This window comes from Taudactylus pleione, unplaced genomic scaffold (assembly GCF_031769625.1).
Source record: "Taudactylus pleione unplaced genomic scaffold, aTauple2 ptg000535l, whole genome shotgun sequence".
Taxonomy (NCBI): Eukaryota; Metazoa; Chordata; class Amphibia; order Anura; family Myobatrachidae; genus Taudactylus; species Taudactylus pleione.
The window spans coordinates 1479624-1505308 of NW_028284937.1; the positions used below are offsets into that span (position 1 = coordinate 1479624).

The 25685-nt window shown below is 45.1% G+C and overlaps 1 protein-coding gene across 4 annotated transcripts in view; it reads right to left on the reverse strand.

Moving 5' to 3' along the window:
- Window positions 1-25685, reverse strand: part of CBLC (Cbl proto-oncogene C) — a 72238-nt gene that overhangs the window by 17268 nt on the left and 29285 nt on the right. For all 4 annotated transcript variants that reach the window (XM_088450911.1, XM_088450910.1, XM_088450909.1 and 1 more), the window contains exons 2-4: window positions 20862-21008; window positions 13281-13437; window positions 6441-6562 (exon numbers count right to left, since the gene is read on the reverse strand). In XM_088450911.1, coding sequence (XP_088307037.1) covers window positions 6441-6562; window positions 13281-13437; window positions 20862-21008 — 426 coding nt within the window. The remainder of the gene's footprint in view (window positions 1-6440; window positions 6563-13280; window positions 13438-20861; window positions 21009-25685) is intronic.

Below are 25685 nucleotides of genomic sequence, written 5' to 3' on the forward strand. Positions count from 1 at the left end.
CCAAACTGTACATAATGCAAAGAAAAAAAAGAGGTGCAAGATGGAATTGTCCTTGGGCCCTCCCACCCACCCTTATGTTGTATAAACAGGACATGCACACTTTAACAAACCAATCATTTCAGCGCCAGGGTCTGCCACACAACTGTGGCTGAAATGATTGGTTCGTTTGGGCCCCCACAAAACAAGCTGGCAATTTATCTGTCCCTGCACAAACTGGCTCTACGGAGGCAAGATGTCATCCTCATCCTCCTCATCCACCGATTCCTCACCCTCTTCAGTGTGTACATCCTCATCCTCACAGAGTATTAATTCGTCCCTGCTGGAACCACAGGTTCCTCTGTACGTTCTGGAGGCTGGTCTCCCTGGAAGAGTTGATAATTCATTTTATGAACATCATCTTCTCCACATTTTGTGGAAGCAACCTCCTACGCCTTTCGCTGACAAGGTTCCCGGCTGCACTAAACACTCTTTCGGAGTACACACTCCGAAAAAAAAAGAACAATATTTTAATTGTTTGTGTAGCAACTCAGGTAAAATAGAGCCAGTTTGTACAGGGACCTCCAAATTGCTTCTTTTTCCTGCCAGTACAGGTACGGACTGTCTGACATGCCTACTTGGATGCTGTCACCGATGTAATCCTTTAACAGACAGACGCACGCTTGTCGCTGCTGCTTTGAGGATTCAAGTGCGGCTACAGCCCACACAATTCACAAAGACAGAAAAAAAAAAAGAATATTTTTATTGTTTGTGGAGCACACTTTGAGGGTTACACCACCCTTTAACAGACAGACGCACGCTTGTCGCTGCTGCTTTGAGGATGCAAGTGCGGCTACAGCCCACACAATTCACAAAGACAGAAAAAAGAAGAAGAATATTTTTATTGTTTGTGTAGCACACTTTGAGGGTGTCACCACCCTTTAACAGACAGACGCACGCTTGTCGCTGCTGCTTTAAGGATGCAGGTGCGGCTACAGCCCACACATTTCACAAAGACCGAAAAAAAAAGAACAATATTTTAATTGTTTGTGTAGCACACTGTGAGGGTGTCACCACCCTTTAACAGACAGACGCACGCTTGTCGCTGCTGCTTTAAGGATGCAGGTGCGGCTACAGCCCACACAATTCACAAAGACAGAAAAAAAAAGAACAATATTTTAATTGTTTGTGTAGCACACTTTGAGGGTGTCACCACCCTTTAACAGACAGACGCACGCTTGTCGCTGCTGCTTTGAGGATGCAGGTGGAATCTAGACGGGATTTGGAACCGAGGACACACTACCTCCATCAATTGTCTAAATCCCACTGCACTAATGTCGGATACCGGACACACGTCTAACACCAACATAGCAGTCAAGGCCTCAGTTATACGTTTTGCTTCAGGATGACTGCTGTCGTACTTCATCCTCATCGCTAGGGACTGTTGGAGGGTCAATTGTTTAGTAAAAGTAGTGATGTTCCTACTTCCTCTCTGGGATGATGAACAACTCCCAGCAGCAGCAACAGCACTAGGAGGAAGTGGTTCTTGATCTTTCCCTATTTTATTTTTATCGGAGAAAGTTTGGTCCTCCATTTATGTTATATTGATATATATACGTGCGGCTAAAGCGCACACAAACACAGAAAATATTTTTTTATTTTTGCTGGAGAGTAGTGCACTTTGTGGGTTACACCACCCTTTAAGAAATGAGCCAGCCGGCTCTTTACTTATGGGACACAGGCGCACGCTTGGCGCTGCTCCTTTGTTGATGCACGTGCAGCCACAGTGCACACAAGTCACAAACACAGAAAATATATATTTTTTTGGTTTGGAGTGTACTTTGGGGGTTACAGCACCCTTTAACGGTCAAGCCAGCCGGCCTTTTACTTATGACACAGGCGCACGCTTGGCACTACTTTGTTGATGCACGTGCGGCTACTGCGCACACAATTCACAAACACAGAAAATAATTTTTTTTTTGGTTTGGACTGGACTGTACTTTCGGGGGTTACAGCACCCCTTAACGGTCAAGCCAGCCGGCCCTTTACTTATGACACAGGCGCACACTTGGCACTACTTTGTTGATGCACGTGCGGCTACTGCGCACACAATTCACAAACACAGAAAATAATTTTTTTTTTGGTTTGGACTGGACTGTACTTTCGGGGGTTACAGCACCCTTTAACGGTCAAGCCAGCCGGCCCTTTACTTATGACACAGGCGCACGCTTGGCACTACTTTGTTGATGCACATGCGGCTACTGCGCACACAATTCACAAACACAGAAAATATTTTTTTTTTTGGTTTGGACTGGAGTGTACTTTGGGGGTTACAGCACCCTTTAACGGTCAAGCCAGCCGGCCCTTTATTTATGACACAGGCGCACGCTTGGCACTACTTTGTTGATGCACGTGCGGCTACTGCGCACACAATTCACAAACACAGAAAATAATTTTTTTTTTGGTTTGGACTGGAGTGTTCTTTCGGGGGTTACAGCACCCTTAACGGTCAAGCCAGCCGGCCCTTTACTTATGACACAGGTGCACGCTTGGCACTACTTTGATGATGCACGTGCGGCTACTGCGCACACAATTAACAAACACAGAAAATAATTTTTTTTTTGGTTTGGACTGGAGTGTACTTTCGGGGGTTACAGCACCCTTAACGGTCAAGCCAGCCGGCCCTTTACTTATGACACAGGCGCACGCTTGGCACTACTTTGTTGATGCACGTGCGGCTACTGCGCACACAATTCACAAACACAGAAAATAATTTTTTTTTTGGTTTGGACTGGAGTGTACTTTGGGGGTTACAGCACCCTTTAACGGTCAAGCCAGCCGGCCCTTTACTTATGACACAGGCGCACGCTTGGCACTACTTTGTTGATGCACATGCGGCTACTGCGCACACAATTCACAAACACAGAAAATAATTTTTTTTTTGGTTTGGACTGGAGTGTACTTTAGGGGGTTACAGCACCCTTAACGGTCAAGCCAGCCGGCCCTTTACTTATGACACAGGCGCACGCTTGGCACTACTTTGTTGATGCACGTGCGGCTACTGCGCACACAATTCACAAACACAGAAAATAATTTTTTTTTTGGTTTGGACTGGAGTGTACTTTCGGGGGTTACAGCACCCTTAACGGTCAAGCCAGCCGGCCCTTTACTTATGACACAGGCGCACGCTTGGCACTACTTTGTTGATGCACGTGCGGCTACTGCGCACACAATTCACAAACACAGAAAATATATTATTTTTTTAGCACTTGGGGGGAGCACCCCTGATGGACAGAGCACCCCCTGGACAACACTACAGCACCCCTTTAGGACTGGGACACTGCACAGGACTTTGGAGTGGACACAGCCCCTATGGAGAACTGACTGCACAACACAGTCCAGCCAGCCCCTATGGACTTTGAAGTAGTGGACACAGCCCCTATTAACAACAGCAGCACAGCACAACACAGCCAGCCCCTATGGACTTTGAAGTAGTGGACAACAGCAGCACTACACTACACTACACTACACAGCCCTAACTCCCACCCCCCCTCTTCACTGTCCACAGCCGAGTGAGAAAATGGCGCCGACGTGGGTACCTTATATAGGATCCAAAACCCGCGAGACTCGGAAGGCGGGATGATGACGTTTTGCCTCGATTTCAGATCCGAGTCAGGCGGGAAAAGTCGAGCCTGATTCGCATCGGACTCGGATCGGGGGGGCTCGGGGGGGTTCGGATTTCAGAAATCCGAACCCGCTCACCCCTAGTATATATATATATATATATATATATATATATATACTGTGTATATATCTATATATATATATATATATATATATATATACACACACAGACACACGCACACGCAGCAACTAAAAGCTTTTGACAGTTTTAGTGAAAATATTATAACAGGGGGGGCGCATTTTGAATGCTCGCACTGGGAGCCAGATTGGCTAGAAACTGCCCTGACTATCGCTTACACCAGGGGTGAAGCTACAACTTTGTGAGCCCCATAGGAAAATTTTGAAGGGTCCCCCTTCCATTACTGGGCACACTTAGCACTCCCCCTCCCTTACTGGGCACACCTAGCACCCCTTCCCCAGCTTGCCAGGGACACGGCTGGGCCCAGTATTGGCCACACCACCTTGACTTACGCCATCTATAGATGGCAAGAACGATATAGTCCTCATTGCTGGCAATGACTACCCATACAGCCTTTCTGACTTCAGCGACTAGCCCCCACATGGTGAAAGTGTAATGCGCAGACTGCCCGCTGTGCTATAGGCTGCCAGCAACAGAGCGCAGGATGCCACCGAGGAGAAGGACGTCGATGAACCTTGACAGAGGAGTAACTAATGTTACATTCAAACGGCATATTCATTACTGCGATTACTGCCATACTAAATGAAATATGCCGCTGGTTATAAGATTTGTTGATAAATGGGGCCCCTAGTGTCTTATAATAAATAATGCACCACATCCTGTAAAATATTACAAATATTAGAAGTCACCTTTGGATTTCTCATTCTTTTGAATAGACATAGAACTCTTCAGTAACTTCTAATATCCATATAATTTGCAATAAAAAGTGCGTTATACTTATTATTTCATATACGACATCTGTTCTCCTTGACAATATGAAGTTCACAATGAGTTCACAATGAGCTTTCCTTCCGCCCTCATAACAATTTGTCAGGCCCAGCTTTGTGGAGGAGCCACATAGGCCTCACCTACAGTACCGTGTAAATGTTTTAGGCACGTGTGGAAAAAATGCTGCAAAGTAAGATTGCTCTCAAATATAGAAGTGTTAATAGTTTATCTTTATCAATTAACAAAATGCAAAGTGAATGAACAGAAGAGAAATCTAAAACAAATCAATATTTGGTGTGACCACCCTTTGCCTTCTAAACAGCATGTGCTCATGTCTTCCCTCACATCCTTTTGAGTTTTCCAAGCAGTACCAAAACTAAACTAGTATAATTCATATGTCGCCAGATGGCCTAGATGCGAAAGTGTTGCCACCATAAGGGCTGTTTAGACTCTGGCACCACAGAGCTATTGGCCCCAGCCTGCATCAAGCTCTATATGTGTATACTATATATATATATATATATATATATATATATATAATAAATGTCTTTAATCACTAAAGGGGCCTATCCACTAGCAGACATGAAAACGACCGCACGATTACGACATTGTTTTTTTTTTTAAAACATTTTATTGAAACATCTGAAGAATTCACAAGGTTATTAGTTACAAAATAAATATGAATGTATTCGAAACAGATATAACCTCATATATACTATCAAAATAAGGTGAAATTTGATGTTATTTTTTTTTTTTACTTGTTCCCTACATAATACAATACAATATTATTACCAAATAAATTGAAAATAGGAACAAAGGAAGAGGGAGGTCAGTCTGAGGAGCGAAAGAAAAATAATAACCGGGTTAAAAATGAAAAAAATAAAAAGCGACATTAGTATTGCCCATACTATTAAACCATTCAGATATGTCTGGATATTGAAAGGATCAAATGGAAATATGAAGGGATATAGCACTATGTCGTACAACATGTTGGAGAAGATACCAGGTCGTATTTTCAAATACTTTGTTTATACCAGTCTGCAATTGTAATGGGAGAGTGAGAAGGTACGGCTCCCACTTAGTATAGAATCTCCGCACACCTTCTCCATTATCAGAAAGAGCATCATGCCTATCAAAATAGATACGTTCCAATATCATTGCTTTGTAATCGTGCAGTCGTTTGTCAGTCTGTGATGAGCCTGCACTGAACGAGCAGTCGTTCAGTGCAGGCTCATCCATTATCTGCAAACATGCTCAAGCTGATGTTACTGTCAGGATGACCAGCATGTTTGCACGATGATAGATGTCTAAACGACTGGCGGGCATGCGCATCGCTGGTCGTTTTAGACATTTTTGCAAACGATTTATGAACGATATCGTTATCGTTCAATTGCTCATTTAAATCGTCTAGTGGATAGGGGCCTTAACTTAAATGATTGTCTGTTTTGTGATGGGAGTAATAAATGCAAAATAACCATTTGATAAAAAGATAAAACAAGATTGCCGGTGCTGTAATTCTGGAGTAGTATACAATACTGCGCAAAAACTTTAGGCAGGTGCGGAACAACCTCCCTGCCGAGTTCCTTCAAAAACGGTGTGCAAGTGTACCTAGAAGAATTGATGCTGTTGTGAAAGTAATGGGTGGTCACACCAAATATTGATTTGATATAGATTTCTCTTCTGTTCATTCACTTTGCATTTTGTTAATTGATAAAAATAAACTATTAACACTTCTATTTTTGATGGCATTCTTACTTTGCAGCATTTTTCCAACACCTGCCAAAAACAATTACTAATTTTTTATTGAAAATAATAATGCCAACACTGCCCCGAGGCCATTTAAATAGAGGCAAAACATTGAAGCATGCATTACCTGCCAGGCTTGTGGATGAGGCCATGCAGGAGCTCCTTGACTTCATCATAAGTTAGGAAAGCCATGTACCCAGGATGTGTGACTGCAAGCAGCATCCAGTTCTGCAGCAGGATCTCCCAGGGCTGAAGGAGAATTACAAGTCATTGTTACAAAATAAGTTGGCTGAGCACAGCAACAGTAACAAGTACAAGGTTTTAATAAATAATCCACTTTGGATACGACAGTATTTCATTTTAGCAGTCAGTGGCCAGTATTTCCTAAACAATTCACTACTTTTCACATTCATCAAGAAGGTAAAACATGAGATATCACAGGCCCGCTGTCCCCATACACTAGTATCACAGATATCTCCTGCTTACCTTCCTCTGGCAGAATGGCCCACTGTCCCCATACACTAGTATCACAGATATCTCCTGCTTACCTTCCTCTGGTGGAATGGCCCGCTGTCCCCATACACTAGTATCACAGATATCTCCTGCTTACCTTCCTCTGGCAGAATGGCCCACTGTCCCCATACACTAGTATAACAGATATCTCCTGCTTACCTTCCTCTGGTGGAATGGCCCGCTGTCCCCATACACTAGTATCACAGATATCTCCTGCTTACCTTCCTCTGGCAGAATGGCCCACTGTCCCCATACACTAGTATAACAGATATCTCCTGCTTACCTTCCCCTGGCAGAATGGCACGCTGTCCCCATACACTAGTATCACAGATATCTCCTGCTTACCTTCCTCTGGCAGAATGGCACCCTGTCCCCATACACTAGTATCACAGATATCTCCTGCTTACCTTCCTCTGGTGGAATGGCCTGCTGTCCCCATACACTAGTATCACAGATATCTCCTGCTTACCTTCCTCTGGCGGAATGGCCCGCTGTCCCCATACACTAGTATCACAGATATCTCCTGCTTACCTTCCTCTGGCGGAATGTCCCACTGTCTCCATACACTAGTATCACAGATATCTCCTGCTCACCTTCCTCTGGCAGAATGGCCCGCTGTCCCCATACGCTAGTATCACAGATATCTCCTACTTACCTTTGTCTGGCAGAATGGCCCGCTATCCCATACACTAGTATCACAGATATCTTCTACTTACCTTCCTCTGGCGGAATGGCCCGCTGTCCCCATACACTAGTATCACAGATATCTCCTGCTTACCTTCCTCTGGCGGAATGGCCCGCTGTCCCCATACACTAGTATCACAGATATCTCCTGCTTACCTTCCCCTGGCAGAATGGCCTGCTGTCCCCATACACTAGTATCACAGATATCTCCTGCTTACCTTCCTCTGGCAGAATGGCACGCTGTCCGCATACACTAGTATCACAGATATCTCCTGCTTACCTTCCTCTGGCAGAATGGCACGCTGTCCCCATACACTAGTATCACAGATATCTTCTGCTTACCTTCCTCTGGCAGAATGGCACGCTGTCCCCATACACTAGTATCACAGATATTTCCTGCTTACCTTCCTCTGGCAGAATGGCCCGCTGTCCCCATACACTAGTATCACAGATATCTCCTGCTTACCTTCCTCTGGCGGAATGTCCCGCTGTCCCCATACACTAGTATCACAGATATCTCCTGCTTACCTTCCCCTGGCAGAATGGCCCGCTGTCCCCATACACTAGTATCACAGATATCTCCTGCTTACCTTCCTCTGGCGGATTGGCACGCTGTCCCCATACACTAGTATCACAGATATCTCCTGCTTACCTTCCTCTGGCGGAATGTCCCGCTGTCCCCATACACTAGTATCACAGATATCTCCTGCTCACCTTCCTCTGGCGGAATGTCCCACTGTCTCCATACACTAGTATCACAGATATCTCTTGCTCACCTTCCTCTGGCAGAGTGTCCCGCTGTCCCCATACGCTAGTATCACAGATATCTCCTACTTACCTTCGTCTGGCAGAATGGCCCGCTGTCCTCATACACTAGTATCACAGATATCTCCTGCTTACCTTCCTCTAGCGGAATGGCCCGCTATCCCCATACACTAGTATCACAGATATCTCCTGCTTACCTTCCTCTGGCGGAATGGCCCGCTGTCCCCATACACTAGTATCACAGAAATCTCCTGCTTACCTTCCTCTGGCGGAATGGCCCGCTGTCCCCATACACTAGTATCACAGATATCTCCTGCTTACCTTCCTCTGGCGGAAAGGCCCGCTGTCCCCATAGACTAGTATCACAATATCTCCTGCTTACCTAACTCTGGCAGAATGGCCCGCTGTCCCCATACACTAGTATCACAGATATCTCCTGCTTACCTTCCTCTGGCGGAATGGCCCGCTGACCCCATACACTAGTATCACAGATATCCCCTGCTTACCTTCCTCTGGCGGAATGGCCCGCTGTCCTCATACGCTAGTATCACAGATATCTCCTGCTTACCTTCCTCTGGTGGAATGTCCAGCTGTCCCCATACACTAGTATGGGGAAGGAGTCTTGGGTTGCAGATCCCCTCTGCTCCCGTCCCGCTCCTTCTGCCGGACGTCGGGGCTCTTGTGCGCATGCGTGACCATGTGCACTTGTCTCACTGCTCTGAATGAGAGGAGTGATAGGATTCACTGCTCTCAAAGGAGCAGTGAAGCTGCTCGCGGAGAGAGATGATTTTCAATTCAGCTGTCTCCGTGCCGGAGCAGTGATGAATTGCTCTGGCGCTCGCGGCAAGTTAGTATGTTAATTGCTCTCAACTATCTGGAAGGTACATTTCAAGAAACATGCACTTTTCACTGGCTTTGGTACCATCCTTGTAAAAGCAAACTTCAACTAGTTTTTCTGCTTTTCACATAGAAGTTCAACATACTAAGGGCTCAATCCAATTAACTAACCCCCACACATGAGTGGGGCAAGTTTCCCTTGTAACAGCATGTAAACGCCAGCAACGTCATCGGAACTCACCCCCCTTGCGGCCCTATCTAGCCCCAGATTTGAAGAATTTTGTAAACAGCCCTATGGTCTGTAAACAAAAATACATATATCGGGCGGTACCGTAAGTGTGGCATATAGCTGCACTTATTTACAGTGGCGAGAACATTGCACCTAATTGGATTGAGCCCTAAAACCTTAGGACCACTCTCTAAAAGCAGCACATGGTCATAAGAGCAGGGTGGGTTAGTGGGAGTAAGGACCATATCGCTGGGCCCCAGACAGGGTTGGACTGGCCCACAGGGGTACAGGGGAAACCCCCGGTGGCCCCACTGCCTGTGGGCCCACCCTTCTCCTCTATGTGTCAGGTTCCAGACCTCAAATTATAGGCCCTCATTCAGAGCCGTACGCTCTGAGCAGAGCGCATGCTCTGAATGAGGGCCGCCCTCCATAATTATGGAGCATCCTCCTGGACGCTCGTATAGCTGTGGGTCACCACCCACAGCCTATACGAGCGTGCAGTTTGATGGCCGCGATGGTCTTGACCATCGCGACCATCGTCACTGCGAGCCGGAGCCTGCGGTTGAGTTTTTCAACCGCAAGGCCCGGAGTGATTTTGGCTCTATCAGAGCCAAAATCACTCCCACTGACATCACTAGTGATGTCAGTGGGCCGGCTTCTGACGGTAGGCGTTCCCTTGGCACGCCCACCAAAGGGGGCGTGCTGTCAATCAACATCGACAGCACGCCCCCTTTGATCAGACACAACGAGCGAAGGAAAGTCCTTCGCTCGTCGCGTCTGGCGCATGCGCACGACGGAGCTCCCGCCGTCGTGCGCATGCGCAGTGCACAACATCGACCCACTTGCGAGCGGACAGCCGCTTGCGAGTGGGTCTGAATCAGGCCCATAGATTGTTACTCATTTAGACAGTCAGTTACCAGGAACACTGATTAGCATGGGGGCTTGGTTCCCTTCAATAGAAACTACACCAAGATTTGCCATTGGTTAGCCAAGCATCTGTAGTGGCTGGCCACACCCCCTCTGATGGATGACCACACTCTTTAAGAATAAGCCCCTACCACTGTATTCCCCTGGTGGGCTCTTCATGTCCCAGTCCGACAATGGCCCCAGACAATGAGAAAGGGGGAAAACGTAGGAAATGTGGACAGGAATAGAAAATAAATGTATGAATTATCTAGAAACCAACCAATAAAGTATTAATTTTACAGATTAGTCTTTTGGTGATTTACATAGAAGGTTGGAGGTGCACCATGAAGAGAAGTACAGAACACTAAAGAGCAGGGATGGACCACAATATCAGTCCAAATGAAGAAAACTCACTTTTTGGTGCACTCTTTTGCTTGTAGAATGAATAATTCCAAAATGTAAATTTTAATATACTAGTTAAAATAAAAGTCAACAAAAAAACAATAAAAGTGTGGTACCATAAATTGAACCGTAAAAATACTCGTCAAGTGGTTATATAGTGGTAAGTCTCCTCCAACAGGTGTGTGGTAGGGGGATGCAGCTATGTGAGGTACATTTTCCATACACTGGTTCGTCATAAATTAGCTGTTAAGTTATATTCATATATCATTATGGAGATAAAGGGGCCTATTCATGGTGCAGAGAAAAGTCCTGTTTTGCGTTAAACAGGGCTTTTCTCTACTTGGTGCAATTCACAAAGTGGGTTGCGGTGGAGAAGTTTATTACTTCTCCAACGGCACCCCTGCCCCATGGATGAGTCGTGCGGACCAGCTCGGCTGCAGATCTTACAGGGGCTGGATATTAACAGGGATGCGCCGGACGGAGCTGTGGGTAGGAGGGCATGGGAGGCAGAGCTTTGGTGGCGCAACTCCCTGGCATGTGAAGCAGTCGGTAGTAGACTGTGCATTTTGTGATTTGTAGTCCCACCACAGCGGCAGTCTTAAGGGGCCTATCCATTTGCCGACTTTCTGCACGATGCGACCAAAACTGGGAGGTTTTGGTTGGAACGTGCAGAAAGTCTGCAAGCAGATAGCCGGCAAGGACCATCGATGCAGTGCACGCTGGGTCTTCGCCGACCCCGACTATCTATCGAACATGCCCGTCAACCTGACGACGGTCGTCAGGTTCGGCATGTTAATAGATAGGGAGGTCGGGCTCCTGCACTGAAGACGGTCAGTGAACGTCTTTCAGTGCAGTGCCCGCACCTCAGCGACATGAAAGTCTGAACGCTGGACGTTCAGACTTTCATGCCATTAAATGGATAGGCCCCTTTACAGTATCTTGACTCAGACTTCAGTCTTCAAAGCCCCCACATCAGGTAGTTTTCCCCTCTATCAGGGGTATCAGGAGGGCTCCCCACCCAGCATCAGGTAGTTTTCCCCTCCATCTGAGGTATCAGGAGGGCTCTCCACTCCATGTCAGATGGCTTTCGCCTCCATCAGGAGGACTCTTGAGCCTCATGCTAATTGCACTATAAAGGTCACTATATTTTCTGTGACTAATGCATAGCTGTATATACTCCTATTACCCTCAGGGCTGTATCTGAGGTCACTCTTCAAACAAACATACATTACATTCCTCAGTGCAGTCCCCGGGCCAAATGTGCTGGGTGTAGGGTGAGAGTTTAGAAAATGTGAGAGGAAACTGTCACATTTTTAAGCTCAGCCAATGTAATAAAGTCACAGAACAGACAAACATGCATCTTTTTCAGACTCAAAAAACTCTCAAGATTTAAACTCTCATCCAGGTGTTTCCTGTTTTGACAATACAACTCGATCAATGTATTAGTGTGAGAGTTTTACTGCTAAACTCTCACATTTTCTAAACTCTCACCCTATTACATTTGGCCCCCTATCTTTATAATAGATAATGTTATCTTATGTCTCTGATACAATGTGGGAGAGCTGTATACCTTTGCATGTGTACCAGGCACATTAACTGAAGGGGATCTATACACAACCCTAATGTGAATCCTTCACTTCCCCTTCAGTGCTACTGTACATGAGTGGTCTGAGTAGAGAGTGCCGAGGAGGGATGCTACTGATCCCTCTCCCAGTACTTTTTACGATCTGTAGTCCATAGGCTAAAGCAGCTAAAGCCACCTTGAGATAGCGTTAGTTACCGGGGCCAGTCTCCAGAATGCAGATACATTCAGGGGATTCTATAAATTTACAGACATCTCCCGGAAAAAGTTTTTTTGGGGGGCTATTCTGCAAATTACTTTAGTAAATAGGCCTAATAGAAACAAATTCACATAACTATATTAATGCTTTTGTATAGATAGCTAGATATGCACCATATTTATTTTCCAAAATTATAACTTGCTTGCGGGCATCTGGGATGAAGTTACGCCATTGCATGTGACTGTAGCATCTTAGTACTGTGTAGAATGACATGGTGGGAGACAGTAGTCTCCTGCTTAGCTCATGAGAGACCCCAGTGTATACATGCAAAAAACAGTTCCAGCATCGTTGCACCAGTACCTGCAAGCAGCATATACTCATTGGCTGGTGAGCTGTATAGGACCCCATTTCACTGAAGCTTCGCTTCATTACCAGTGTACATGTAACAGTGAGTACGGCTGTATTTGTTATCTTTCAATAAACCAACACCACTGGTTAAGCAACTGGGCTGTTCATAGTTTGAGTCATCTGCTGGTGTGTGCCTATATAATTATGCAGTATCAACAACTGCACACACATTATTTTCAACACATATGTACACAGAAAACTGACCGCACACACCTCTGACATCACACAGTTCCAAAGGGAACATAACAGAATCATGTACAGCACACACACCAAAACAGAAGGACGGACTCATCTGATGCTATTTCTCAATTCTTTCACAAAATTATTTGACGACCTGTTTACTATCACTCAATAGAGTTGTATACCTGATTGTACTAAATCCTCTGGCTTTAATAAAGTGTCTCTATTAACTTTAGAGCTCTAGAAAGAAATTAGTGTTTACCTGAAAGAGACGTGTGAAGACATCGAACTCAAACACTGACACATGGTCATTACATGTAAGATCCATTGTACTGCGAAGAGCCGATTCCAGAGGTCCCTCTCCCACGGGATGAACAGAATTAAGTCCATCCCTAAACTCTATCCATTTCACCAGACACCTGAAACACATAAAACATTATAGATAAGATGATGTCAAAACGCATTGAACACACTGGGGTGGTTGATACCACAACATAACTCCCAACCGGTGGCGTAACTATAAATTTTGCTCCCCCGTGCCAAAAAAGTTTCAGGCGCCCCCCCCCCCCCCCCCCAAAGATCAAACACACCCAAAGACTACGTTTAAGGTGTGCGGTTACATGATACAGCAACGTGCCTAACACATTATGACACACTAAGTAATGCCACTTATAACACAGTGTGCCACACCGGAATGCCCCTTACAACACATTATGTCACACCAGAGTGCCCCTTACAACACATTATGCCACACAGCAGGTAACCTCATTTCTGCAGATCATCTCATTTTTAATTATTTGAAAAGTGGACTGCAAACTAGGTAACCCCATTTCTGCAGATCATCTCATTTTTAATTATTTGAAAAGTGGACTGCTAACTAGGTAACCTCATTTCTGCAGATCATCTCATTTTTTTTTTATTATTTGAAAACTGAATAGATTACTAGTCCTAGTTCTTCTTAGCTTTGTGGCATTCACTGTTTGTTTATGTTAGGACATTTATTGCTAGCCATATTAGTGGGAGGGTATTGGGGGATGATTGGATTCATTGCATACACATGCAATCACTGACTCTTTAAGTTCATAGCAAGGCTGAAGGCCCCTGGGCTGAGTAGGACATAATTATTATTAGTGCATAATTTGTAAAAGTGCATTTCTTACCGAATTCGGCATTATACCGGCATTAAACCGAAGTTAAACTGAAGGAGACCACTCTAACTTTAAACTATTCTTTAACACGAACATATGGACAAAGTATAATCAAGAAATGTAAGTTCACGATATCTACACTACAAGCAACTGCTGTCTGCATCACCTGGACAATCATCACTGGCCTCTGTTTGCTCACTATAAGAACTTACACCTGCTATTATTTGTACTGACTCGCTCGTTTCACAAACAACTCATAGCTTACTGTATTCAGTGCCAAATTTAGTATATGTATTAGAAATAATATCTTCCCACCTCTCTTATTTTCCTAGCCTGTCATCTGTCTTCTAATTCAGTTTACTTTAATATTCCATTTCTCCTCTTTTCCTCTGCTCAATAATAGTTTGGAAATTTTGCAGGCACATTTTCCTCCATTGTACTATTACTTGCTTCTCTGCACTCATACTTTATTCCTACATCTAGTTTTCCTCCCCCTATCCAACTCTTCCACACCATTATCATGTGTACCTCCCCCTCCACTCACTGTCTACCTAATACTCTGCTCTACCCCCTATTTCCTCCTATATCATTTCCCCCTTGTCTCCTCCACCTCCTCCTTCCTTTATCTCCCCTCCTCTGTCTGCCGTCCTCCCTCTCCTCTCCCACTACTACACTTTCATTCTCTTCTACCCCTCCTTTGTCCTACTACCCCACTGATAATCCTTCCTCCAAACCTCCTCTCCATGTCACCCCATACCACCCCCATCATATTAAACTCCCTCCTTGCCAACCACCTACAGGTTCCCTTCTCAGCACTGGTCCCCACATAATCTCTCCACTACATTCATCTCGGCCACCCATATTAAATTCACCTTCTCGCTACAGCAACCCAAATAATCTAATTCACATTTCTCCCACAAACACTGTCCCTCTATCCTGTGCCCTCTGGAATGCCAGATCAGTATGTAACAAACTCGTACCCACCCATGACCTTTTCATCTCTAAAAACTTGCATCTCCTAGCCATTACTGAAACCTGGATTTCACCCTCTGACACCACTTCCCCTGCTGCTCTCTCCTCTGGGGGTCTCATCTTCTCTCATACCCCTCAGTCTGGGGGTCGCCATGGTGGTGGGGTAGGGGTCCTTCTATCCCCCGGTTACTCCTACCAACTCCTACCCTCTGAACCATCTCTTACTTTCTTTACATTTGAGGTTCATGCTATACGCCTCTTCCAACCAGTTCACCTTAGAGTAGCTGTTATTTACCGTCCCCCTGGCCCTCCTTCCAAATTCATTGACAACTTTGCTTCCTGGCTTCCTCACTTTCTCTCCTCTGACTTTCCCTCTATGATCCTAGGTGACTTCAATATTCCTATTGATATCCCCACAGAAGCCTCTGCCTCCAAACTCCTCGCCCTCATGTCTTCATTTGGTCCCAATGGACCTCCTCACCCTCCCATGTGAGTGGGCATTCGCTTGACCTGGTCTTTACACACCGTTGTGATATTTCTGATTACTCCAATTCTCCATTCCCCCTCTCAGACCATCACCTTCTCTCTTTTAACCTATTCCTCTCTCCTTCCCTTCCTCTACCTCTTTTGGCCACTATCACTAAGCGTAACATTGATGCTATTGACACTGTTTCTTTTTCTTCCCAGCTTGACTCACTTCTCTCCCCTATCCTCTCTCACTCTTGCCCTGAACAAGCCATTTCTCTATACAATACCTCCCTTACTTCTACTCTGGACTCTGTTGCTCCAGCGATCACTATTCACCCCCGCAGATTTACACCTCAACCATGGCATTCCAAATGCACCAGATACCTGCAAAAGTGTTCGCGAACTGCCGAGCGATAGTGGAGAAGATCACGCTCTAAGGCTGATTTTCTCCATTTCAAATTTATGCTCTCATCATACAGTGCTGCCCTTTCCCTTTCTAAACAGTCATACTTCAAGAACCTCATCTCCTCTCAGTCCTCAAATCCCCAACGTCTCTTCACCACCTTCAACTCCCTCCTCCGCCCACCCCCTCCTCGCCTCCCCTCCTTGCTCTCTGCCCTTGATTTTGCTACCTACTTTACATCTAAAATTGACTCCATACGTCAGGACATCATATCCCACCAGTCCTCCTGCCATCCACCTCCTCTCTTCCCAGATCACCCCTCTCCTTCAATTTTACCGACTCTATCTTTCTTCTCCCCTGTATCTGGAGAGGAAGTCATGTCCCTCATCCAGTCCTCCCCCCCTTCCACCTCCCCCCTTGACCCTATCCCTTCACGTCTCCTCCGCTACCTCTCTCCTTCTGCCTGCTCCCATCTTGCCCAACTCCTTAATCTCTCCCTATCATCAGGCACTGTCCCATCTGCATTTAAACATGCCCTTGTCTCCCCCATACTAAAAAAACCAACCCTTGATTCTAAGACTGAGCTAATCATCTTCCCTCCCCCCTACATAACCACACTTCCCACCATTTCTTTATCAATTGATGGCACAACTATCTCCTCTAGCCCCAAAGTGCGCTGTCTTGGAGTTATCCTGGACTCCACCCTCTCCTTCAAACCACATATCCAGAATCTCTCACAGTCCTGTCGCTTTCATCTTAAAAATATTTCCAAGATTAGACCCTTTCTCACCCAGGATGCCACTAAAACCCTCATACACTCATTGGTCATCTCCAGATTGGACTACTGTAACCTTCTCCTATCTGGCCTCCCCAAATCCCATCTCTCTCCTCTCCAGTCTATCCTTAATGCTGCTGCTCGGCTCATCTTCCTCTCAAAACGCTCTGCATCTGCCTCCCCTCTCCTACAAGCCCTCCACTGGCTCCCCTTCCCCTTTAGAACCCAATTTAAGGTTCTCACGCTCACTTACAAAGCCCTCAGCCATTCCTCTCCCATTTATATCTCTGATCTCATCTCCCTTCACTCTCCTGTCCGCCCTCTTCGTTCAGCAAATGCACGCCGCCTTTCATGCCAGCTGATTACTTCCTCCCACTCCCGCCTCCAAGATTTTGCCCATGCTGCTCCCCACCTTTGGAACTCTCTACCGCTTCCCATCAGACTCTCCACCTCTCTACAATCCTTCAAACGGGCTCTCAAGACCCACTATTTCATCAAAGCCTTCCAGCTCTCATCTTAACTTGCTGCTACATACTCCTTCCTCCCTGCCTACCCCATCTGTGTCATTCCTGTTTGTCTGTCCCTCCCCCTTAGAATGTAAGCTCCTATGAGCAGGGCCCTCTACCCTCTTGTGCATCTCCTTACTATACCTTCATCTACTTCTTACTCTCTACCAGGGCACCGAACACTTGATTACTTTGCATTGTTGCTTATCTGGGTGTTATGGTCGTGAAAGTAGCAATGTACATTATCCATGTCCTGTAATGTATTGTATTGTACTGTACTGTAAGTCACTGTATATCAATCTATTTGTTTATGTACTTTGTAAGGCGCTGCGGAAAACTTGTGGCGCCATATAAATAAATGATAATAATAATAATAATAATAATAATAATAACAGCAATGCCCCTTACACATCCCACACAATAATGCCACATATAACACATAATGACATACAGTAAAGCGCTTATAACAAATTTATGCCATGCTGTAATGCCCCTATTTCACATTATGCCACACTGTAATGCCACATACAACACATTATGCCACACAGTAATGCCCCTTACACATTATGCCACACAGTAATGCCCCTAATAGCACATTGTGCACACAGTAATGCCAAATACACATTATGCCAAACAGTAATGCCCATTACATCCCACCCTGACAGATCTACTTCACCAATTCTCCTTTCTGCTCCTGCCAGTCCGTCACCTCAGCTCAAGACAGGTTGCACAGTTTTGATGTCCGTGTAGAACCAGATTATTGGGAACATAGTTTATAACCTGTAAACTGTGTATCAAATTAGTGCCCCTTATACAGTGCCCCCTGTAGTTGTGCCCCAAAATGCAATGCCCCCTATACTAGTGCCCCTTATGCAATGCCCCCTGTAGTAGTGCCCCTTATGCAATGCCCCCTGTAGTAGTGCCCCTTTTGCAATGTCCCCTGTAGTAGTGCTCATTATGCAATGTCCCCTGTAGGTAGTGCCCATTATGCAATGCCCCCTGTAGTAGTGCCCCTTATGCAATGTCCCCTGTAGTAGTGCCCATTATGCAATGTCCCCTGTAGTAGTGCCCATTATGCAGGGCCCCCTGTAGTAGTGCCCATTATGCAGGGCCCCCTGTAGTGCCCCTTCTAGTAGTTAGCTGCCTGTAGTTAGCCCCCTGTAGTTAGCCACCTGTAGTTAGCCGCCTGTAGTTAGCCCCCTGTAGTTAGCCTCCTGTAGTTAGCCCCCTGTAGTTAGCCGCCTGTAGTTAGCCCCCTGTAGTTAGCCGCCTGTAGTTAGCCGCCTGTAGTTAGCCCCCTGTAGTTAGCCGCCTGTAGTTAGCCGCCTGTAGTTAGCCGCCTGTAGTTAGCCCCCTGTAGTTGCTCCCCCCCTCCGCGAGCACACAAACAAACACATACACAAAAGAAAACAACACAAACACTTACCTTTATCCCCGCTCCAGTGCTGCTGCCGTCCATACCCCGGCGTCCGCTCCTGGGCTCTATGGGAGTGATGTCATTACGTCACTCCCATAGTGCCCTGCGGGACACCGGAAGACGGAGGGAGCTCCGTCCTTCGGCTGCCGCCGGGGGTTTGTATAGGAGCCGGGCGCCCGCTGGTAACACACTCAGCGGGTGCCCGGCAGATGGAGGATGCAGGGGGTGCGACCGCACCCCCTGCACCCTCCGTAGTTACTACTACTGCCCCCGTCGCCCCCAGGCTACCCAGCGCCTCCAAGCCACCGCGGGGGCTGCGGGGGCAGTAGTTACGCCACTGCTCCCAACATTTAAACATGCAAACTCAGGACAATATGTATAAAAGACCTTCCAATCCATTATCGAGCAATTAGTGACTAATTTAAGGGAAAAAAAGTTAAATAATTATTTCTTAAAGTTGTCCTGGAAGAAATTCTGAGTTACCTTACACTTAGGGGCATATTCAATTAGTTTCTGCGCTGGAACTATTCAAGTAGCGGGGACTCGAGTCACTGCGAGCGAGTCCCCGCACTCGGACTTTACTTCGCAGTTCATGGAGGTGCGAGGTAAATTCCGCGTAAAAACTACCAAATCGGGCTCGTGTGCGGGAAAAAAAACCCATTGATTAAGCAGTTTACATGGAATCAGTGTGTTTCTGCACGCGAGTGCTTTTCCCTGCACCGCAGGGATTTTGGCCGTCAATTAGTTGTGGGGTAATTGAATACCTGCCTTATAGTATGTATGTGGGACCAAATTAACTAGAGACGGTAGTAGGGAAGGTTATCACACTATTATCCCTAGCCACACCAGTGGTAGGCATGGCCAATACAACATGCAAAGAAGTCACAACAGCACCAAACACACAGTAGCTGGACCTAATGGACAAGTAAGTGAAGCGCTGCACTGTTAGGAGTAGCAAATCCGAGTACTCTAATTGGTGGAGTACCCGCATTGGTTATGTAAGTGTCACAATTAATCTAGCAGCAGGGAGTTTCCAGGTTTAGCACTGAAGTGATAGTACAGTAGTTGCATCTAGGAAGTCCTTACTGTTGCATGAAGCCTGGCCCCCGTAAGACAAATCAATGTTACCGAAGTCTCATCCCCTTTTACTCTCCCACTTTTCAATGTCCCTTGTCAGTTTAAAATAAATCACATTACTTCTGTCTATCTGCGCCCAAAACTTTGCGGTGATCCAGCTCTGCTGTTGGTCATGCCCACTAGAAATGGTTCCACAATCCCAATGCCCTATGTACCTCTTATTGGGGCAGGGCTAATTTTTAAACATAAAGATTATACTTTTTAATAGAACTGTGGTTAAACACTAGATGATTTTTTTGACAGAATTAAAAAAAATATATACCCAGGAATGTGCCATGCCAAATGTATTGTGAATAAGACTTAGCAGGTATGATAATGTTTTGCATAATAATTTCACTGTACTAGTGATAGACATAAAAATCAGAGTGCATTTCAGTGTCACCATACAATACAGAGAGCATTCTAGGAACATTTATACAATGCAGTATCCTAGTGATCACCATACAATTTCTTCTGCATCCTAGTGTCCACCACATATAGTGAGCAAACTAATGAATGCTATACATTGCAAAGAATAAGCTACTGACCACCATACATTACAGAGAGCATCCACTTGAGAGCTACTTACATGCCCAAGGTACCTAAACCCACCCATCTTTTCTATCTGCTTGTCATCACCTCCCCACCAACTCTTTTCGCCACTACAATGGACCTGTCCGCATGCTGGAGAAGGGGCACTCGACAAGAAGCAACAATTTTCAGAGCCGACAGCTAATAGACCAGAGACGGCCCGAATCAGGGGCCCCACGAGCCATTTGGTGATCTTTTAAAAATTTCAGAGAAGCCTGTCCAATTCACATGATCTGGTTATATCATTGGTTCTTATTGAGAGCATGCTTTCAATGAAAATTGGTTCACTTAGCAAAATGACCTTCTCCGCAGGTGGACTTTGATTTGGTCAGGATGTACTGTAAGTGCGACATGATGTGGTAATATGACAGATAATATTTACAGAGCAATGAAGGGAAGGTGACAGAGTGAGAAGATCAGTTTTCTAAAACAAGTTTACATAGTTACCTGGATCCAAACTTCTGTTTCCAGAACTTGGATGCCTCGAGTTTAATAATGTGGTAAGAATTCCCTTGATACCGACCACTGGGGAACAGGGCTCGGAGTTCACATAGAATGTGACTGAAGATCAGCGAGTGCTTAGTAAGGGTCCTCCTGAAAATATAGTAATTGGACACATTTCACATTACTGCAGGTATTAACAAGTAAGGAGGTTGTTGTACACTGTGTAAACTATTAGACAAAATATATAATATATGTCACTCTGTATTTTGCTGAAGAAAATATATATTATGTGCAGTTCACCACAATTGCAACATGCAAATGCTCACTTATACCATGAAGGTAAATACATTGCTCAGTATGTGATTCCCCTGCTACTCGGTGGAAAGTAAAGTGTAACCTCCCCACTACATTAAGCAGCTGAAGCTCCTCCTACAAAGAGCTAACACATTACTATCGCCAGGCATTACAGAATGGGGTTAACAAAAATGCTTTATTTCTTTGAATTAAGCATTTTTTTATTAGAATTTTTTTTTTTAACATTTTTTTAATTATTTTTCTTTTAACTTAATTCAAACTGAAAGCTTAACCTGAGCTGTAAGTTCCCCTGCGCTAGTCGGCTCACTAGTGCGCACATAATGCAGAGACTGGTGTGAAAAGGAGGTAACTTATCTCTTACAACCTTTGGGCCAGCATTACTCAACAGTAATAATGTTATTATTTCTAAAAAATTTTTTTGTAAAATTGTGTTAAATAATTTTTCACCCTCATGATAAGGGGTGATTAATGTATTAGGCTTATTACGGCAATTGGAGTTCTAATGATAAATACGTATGTCCAAATGCCCTAATGTGATCTGATACAGGTTAAATAAAGCTGAAACAGCAGTATCTTGAGGTACTGTGGGCCTGATTCAGACCCGCTCGCAAGCGGGTCGATGGCCGGGCAGTGTGCACGCCGGACAGCAGTCTGGGACAGCAGTCTGAGGGTAGAGGGCGAAGCTTAATGAAGCTATTCTATGAGAATCGCGTCATTTGGCCCCGCCCCTATTTAAATAAGCCGCAATCGTGGCATTTTACCCGCATGGGGGCGGGGTTTAATAACGCAACCCTTATAGCTCCGCCCCCATCACTGCCCAACTGCTTCTCTCTGGGCTTCTCCCGGGGAGGCTTAAGAGAAAGTAGGTAAGTATGGTGTAGATCCTTGCGTCTGAATGTGCAATGTCTGAGACGCACACTTTCAGCACCCGTGCACGCTGTAATACCAATTGGTGCATCCTTATATGCCATAATAGACTGCACCATCAAAATTTGCACCTGCCTTATGGCCATCTGTGACTGCGGCTGTGTATCTGTAAACTCAGCTGCATTAAGTGATACCACGGCACTCCCATAACACACCCACTGAAAAGACCATATTTGCGTTCAGTTCTAGCCATCTCCCACTCACTGCCCAGGAACGCCTATCACTTCTCCATAACATTACCAATACCATCTGTCCCAATAACAACACCGCCTTTGTGTGTGCACTCTGTGGGTCGCATGCCCGGTAGGAGTTTTCAGAGAATGCAAAAAATTCACTTAATGACATGAGCATTTGCATTGTATGTAACTCAGAATCATTGCCTCTATCTGCAGAACACTTACCTCCTAACATGGCGGCCCACTGCAGAGAGTATAAGAGCGGTAGACCTAATACTATTAGAGATGTGCACTGACCCCATGTTTAGGTTTTGGATCTGGATTTATCTTCATGTTTTGGTTTTGCAAAACCACCCTCAAGTGCTTTTGCTTTTGGATCTGAATTTTTTTTATTTAAATGATAAAAAGATTTTAAAAACAGCTAAAATCATGTAATTTTTGGAATCCAAAACCCGAAATTCGGATTTAAAATCCAAATTCCAAACTGCTGAAAGATTAGAACTGCGACTCGGATTTATTCAGATCTCATCAGGAGATTAGAACTGCGACTCGTATCTGTTCAGATTCAGGAAATTCGGGTGGATTCGGATTTTTGGAGAACCGAACCGCACATCTCAACTATCTATACACCTACTAATAAAGTCACAGAAGGCGTTTCTTCCACATAAAGGGTTACACGCTCTTTAGCAAATGTTATGAAACAAGTTAACCAGGAAACAACGTGAAACCCCTGGTTTCCCTCGTGTTAAAAATATCTTTCATTATCTTTTCCTACCAGCTTTTGCTTTATGGTATACTGATTATGCTGGCCTATGCGTTATGCGGTTCATATGTCTACGGCCCCAATTCCCCGCTTTGTCCATCAGATCCGCTGATCGGCAGTTATCGGTGATCTGTCGGCAATTGGGAAAAACAGCATGTTTAAAATCCCTGACTCTGACTCGCCAATCCAATCATTTTTTGGTTCGGATCAGTGAATCGAAGATTTCTAACATATTGAATTTCCCCGTTTCCCCGACCCCAACAGGACAAGGAATTGTGGCAATCAGTCGTAGATCATGTTTGGGCCCCTTAGTCCAAAGGATGAATAATTTTCTGTTCCAAGTTGAAATTGACAACAAAGAATCAAAGCAAATTTAAGCAATGTCAACTGCCCTGTGAATAAGAATCCACCTTCCTACTACCCATGCAGTGTCACCCAGACCATCTGCACAATGCCAACATTTTATTTTTTTTAGTGATTTCTGGCGCAGTAGATCTATGTGTCTGCCCAATCCTCTTTACTAAAACCTGCCCAATCAGGTTAAGAAGCAGTAAATAAGTAAACAGAAGGTGTAAGGGATCAAAGGCGATACAGATATAGACAATCTAAAAAATGAATGATGGAGTATAGGAATCTGGACTGATACAAGCATTAACAAATAATGTAAATATACTCCTAATAACAGTGATTTTTACTTATACCACAGGCCGTCACCAAGCAACGATTCTATTAGCTTGATAGATATTTTCGATGATTGTCAATGTTTGAAAGAAAAAACATCAACAAACGGACCAATGTGTAATAATAACATATTGAAAATGGGTCAAATTTCCTTTTGTGTGTATAAAGGAAGTAGAGCGGTGAGGTAGATACTTCCAGAGCTAGAATAGATCCTCGCCACCACTAATATACGTAGTACAGCGTACCGAAAAACTCACTTCAACTATAAGTGGAAAAAACATATATGGGTATCTTTACATCACCACGTGTGGGTAGTAGGAATACTGACGTACCCCAACTCACATACATTTTTGGGGGTTCTGCCTATAAAGGTATCTTTGATTAACCAGATGGCGTAGTGAATCTCACAGATACGGTAAAGTTGATCATTTTTATTCCAAAAGGTAGTTTCACGATATGTATAAAAAGGCTTGTAAAACCACTTATCAATGTGGACAAAAAATGTTTTCATTAAAAAAGGTCCGGGAATAGAGTCTCAATCACGCTCAAAAATGGAGAGATGGAAAAATAAAATATGCAGCAAATGACTCCCCAAAACATGTACAATAAAGGTCCAGACTTTAAAGCATGTAATTTAGCAGTCGTGCATACCTCCACTTGTAATAGTGATAATGGGCTCTATTTACTACAATCCGCATATTGAATGCAGATTGTAGTGTGATATTAACGACAAATGACAGTTGGGAGCTGACAATATCATAGGGATTTACTATAAATCCCTTGCAGGGACAGAGCTTGCGAAAAAGCTCTGTCCCTGCGAATCCCATCCGCACACTAGTCACGGTATTTTCTAAAAAAATACAGTGACAAAGTGCCCGCGCATGCGCCGACCAGCTGCCACTGCTACCCCCCAGTGCTAAGTTGGTGCTCTAGTGATGTCTTCCATGCCTCCGGTCAGCTGATATCCTATACTGCACTGGGACCCGATCACCTGAAGACCGGGCAGCAGTGCACTATGGGAGACTAGCTGACCGGAGGGAGGACATCACCCGGAGCCCCGATCACCGGTCCCTGGAGTTAGGTAAGTTAATGTTTTCTTTTACTATTTTTTTTACAGTAATCAGCTTGCGGTCTGTTTAGACCACACAGCTGATTACTGGGACCGACTCCCGGCTCTGCTCTCCCCGTTAGAGTTAGAGTCCGGTAACCGGGGGAGACCCTGGATAACGCCACCTCCAGCTGGCGTTATTATCACAGGGCCTCCCTAGGTATTTTTTCCACATTTTATTTTTAGTAACTCTGGTCGGATCACGTTTCCCATTACAATTATGGGAAATGTGATCTGCTTACTAAAAATAAGTGATACTTAGGGGTTGGAGTAGAATTTTACGAATTCTACTCCAATTGCCCTGTAATAACTATAGGTGATACTAAAATAATGTGAAAAGGGTGTGAAAACACCCTTTTTCACTTTATTTTAGTCAAAATAATGTTAATAAATAGAGCCCAAAGTCCCTTTAGTAGTCCAGAACTAGTCCTCATCTCTCTGCACCAACGCCGTTTCGATCCTTCCTGGATCTTTTTCAAGGTGTAACAGAGAGTGAGGAGTGTGGATATTTAGACCACATGACAGGATGTGAGGTCATAGGCACAAATTGACACACAGCAGTGAATAATTAAATAAACAGATTAAAAGAATGAAAACATAGGGCCTGATTCAGACCCACTCGCGAGCGGCTGTCCGCTCGCAAGTGGGTCGATGTTATGCACTGAGCATGCGCACGACGGAGGGAGCTCCGTCGTGCGCATGCGCCAGACGCGACGAGCGAAGGAAAGTCCTTCGCTCGTTGTGTCCGATCAAAGGGGGCGTGCTGTCAATGTTGATTGACAGCACGCCCCCTTTGGTGGGCGTGCCGGGGGCGTGCCTCCCTGACGGGGGCGTTCCCACGGGAACGCCTCCCGTCA